Below are 2909 nucleotides of genomic sequence, written 5' to 3' on the forward strand. Positions count from 1 at the left end.
CCCTTTCGGCTGCCCGCATGATGCTCATGCGGTTTTTATGTTCTTCCTTCTCTTGATCTGCTCCTAATCAATGATGGCTCCTACTACTGATACCTCTAGTTCATACTTATATTGGCATTGACTATATAAAACTACCTCCTTTATCATGGCTGCTTTGGATTGTTCGGGCATCTTGAGAGTTTCCCCTGTAGATTTTTCATTATGTTTTTTCCCCCCAAGTGGCTTTTCCTTTTCCTTTCTTGGCTCATATTAAATTAATCATGTTTATTGGGGCTTCTAGGAAGGGATATGTATCAATCATCATGTTGGCCTAAGGCTTCTCTAATAGAAACTTTCCTTTAATGATGAGATCTTGTATCCAATCTCTAAACTGGACACAGTTAGTGATAGAGTGGTTGAAGGTGTAGTGCAGCTTACAATACTTTTTTCCTCTTAATTCCTCAAGCTTAGGTAGCTTTTTGGTGTTATCAGGCACAATTACTCTTGCCCATACCAATTCTTCATAAATTTCTACGACCTTGGTTAAATCAAAGGAATAGTTCTAGTATTTTGGGGATTTCATAAGAACAAATCTATCGTCGTTCATTACCACCTTTTGATCTTTGACCGTCTGGACCAATCCTTTCACCATCAAAGGTTTAAGGGGAGTGGTCATCTCTGCTGCACACATGTCTATCACTTCTCTACCATGACCATCATTTTCTTCTGGCTCTCCCTCAAACTCCACTTGGTGGATGGCAGCTTTACTTTCGTAGAAATGTGGTGTTTTTGAAGAATGCTGCAATTACTGCTCTTTGAGCAACAACTTCTCATACTTAGTGGCCGCAATCACCAACTCTTGCAGCTCATTAAACTGTACGTCATAAAATTTCTTCCTTAAGGGCAGTCTCAAGGCCCTTCTAAGCAATAGTTATAAGCTGGACATGGTTGATATCAATAGAGGAACGAAAGGATTGGCCGAGTCTGGCTGCACACTTTGCCACATTTCTAATGGGACTAAAATTTCCCATCCACGCTCTTACATCAGAAGCAGTGAGTCCTCCTCTTGGAACGAACATCCACAATGAACAATCACGAAACTGACTAGGTGAGAATGCAAGAAATTTGAACTTCTTTTTCCCAATTATGATCCCTTTTTTTAGAATGCCAAGGATCCTATCTTTGATGCCTAGAGTGGGTCCATCTGCCAGATGGAGACACGAAGAAAGTTATCTATATCCTCTCGATAGTTTCGTAGAACACGGTTTGACAATATAAGCTCCGGACCACAAAAATACACTTTGAACGGTGTTATCATGACTTTGTGTACATAAACGTACCCAGAATCTAAGGATTCCCTTGGTGGAGGTTTGTCTATTTCTGAGGTCGTGTACTTCTTAAGCAACTTTGAAGGTTCATAACAGATCTCTTTTAAATGAAATAATTGGTTAAGGGCATACTCTATCAAGTGAGAATTTGTTTGGCTTGAATCAACCAACACATACAAGTCTTCATCAAGTGTTGGCCATGAAAGATGACCATGCTGAACCAATATGTTGATTTTGAACAAAATAGAATACGGCAAATCAACGCTTGGAGGAGAATCGACAATAGGGACTAAATCATGGTAGCAAGAAAGAGCAGAACTAGTCTGCAAGATGAAGTTCCCTATCCTCACTTTATAAGAAGCAACGCATTTTATGAAATCTGGAAGTTGGCAACCATAAGGAAGCTCCAAACATATTGCAGAAGAGTGACCAATACAGTATGATGGAGTGAAATCAACACTTCTAATCCATTGGTCATTAGGGTTATCCTTGAAATACTTCATATCAGGGTCTTCATAATCCTTATGTAATTTTTTGGCATATATTCGAGGAGCGCCATTTAACTGATAATAAAGGAAAGGACACATATATAGTTCAATAAGAAAAAGATACTTCTTACCTTAGAAAATAAATAGTGCGGCTGAAAATAATTAGATTACTCAAAATCATGGAAACCAGACAGTAGTTAACAAATACTTCTGAGTTAATAGGGCCTTTTTTCTAGTTTGATAGAATATTGTGATTTCTAAGAAATTAATTGAAGTTTTAAAAGTCACCAAAACAAGACCTTGAGTTTTTATAACTATAAATTATCTAATTCTCTCTCCATCTGCAGTTCCATAATCTAGGTCAACATAAGATTTTGTTACCTTTTTCATAAAACACTTGGGGTAAGTCAACAACTCCCCTATCTTCTACCTCCTCCGTGGCTCTCTCCTACATTAATAAACCGAAATCCTGAAGTGGTTCTTCAACAGCTTCTGATCAAAAATTAGTTGTGCTCTTGTTTCCGTTGGAATTGGAAGAGGGTGATTTTCTGGTGCTCCAATCACAGGCACTATTTGTCAAAGAACAAGGGAGGAGGAGCTTTCAGACCAGTTTGTCTCTAATTTATTACATAGATAATCATGTAATTCTTTTCTCTTTTCTCTTTTCTTTTATTTGCATTATTAGTACAAATACATAAGTTCTAGTCTGCAGCGACGGCCATATTAATTTTGAAGGGAATTGTCACGCGAGTTGTGACTATAGGAGAAGAAGAAGATGACGATGACATAGGAGTTTCTAACTTACAATGAGTTTTGATGCAAATTAAAGAAAAAAGGTGAAATTTATCCTGACCCGAACTAGTGAAAACAGTTGGATATATAATTTCAGATGCAGACAAATGAACACATGCATGGTGGCATGGTGCGTACTAGCTAGTAATATACATTGTATTCACGCTGTTAAACCTTAGAGTAAATTGATCTCAACACTCCAAAGGATTAGTTTTCGGGAATGTGTGTACCTGAATCAAAAGATAGTCCATAAGGGTGTCAAGCGGACGATGCAACTCAATTTGCCCGATGTTCTCATAGGAAAGGTCGAGCCAATACTCCA

The 2909-nt window shown here is 38.1% G+C and overlaps 1 protein-coding gene across 1 annotated transcript in view; it reads right to left on the bottom strand.

The window, feature by feature from the left end:
* Positions 1-1168: 1168 nt before the first annotated feature.
* Positions 1169-2909, bottom strand: part of LOC137740744 (RNA-dependent RNA polymerase 1-like) — a 5334-nt gene continuing 3593 nt past the window's right edge. The window contains exons 2-3 of the mRNA XM_088700710.1: positions 2818-2909; positions 1169-1870 (exon numbers count right to left, since the gene is read on the bottom strand). The exon at positions 2818-2909 is cut by the window's right edge and continues 385 nt beyond it. Of these exons, the coding sequence (XP_088556836.1) occupies positions 1169-1870; positions 2818-2909 (794 nt within the window). The remainder of the gene's footprint in view (positions 1871-2817) is intronic.

The sequence above is a fragment of the Pyrus communis genome, chromosome 9, assembly GCF_041283825.1.
Source record: "Pyrus communis isolate YQ-2024b chromosome 9, ASM4128382v1, whole genome shotgun sequence".
NCBI lineage: Eukaryota > Viridiplantae > Streptophyta > Magnoliopsida > Rosales > Rosaceae > Pyrus > Pyrus communis.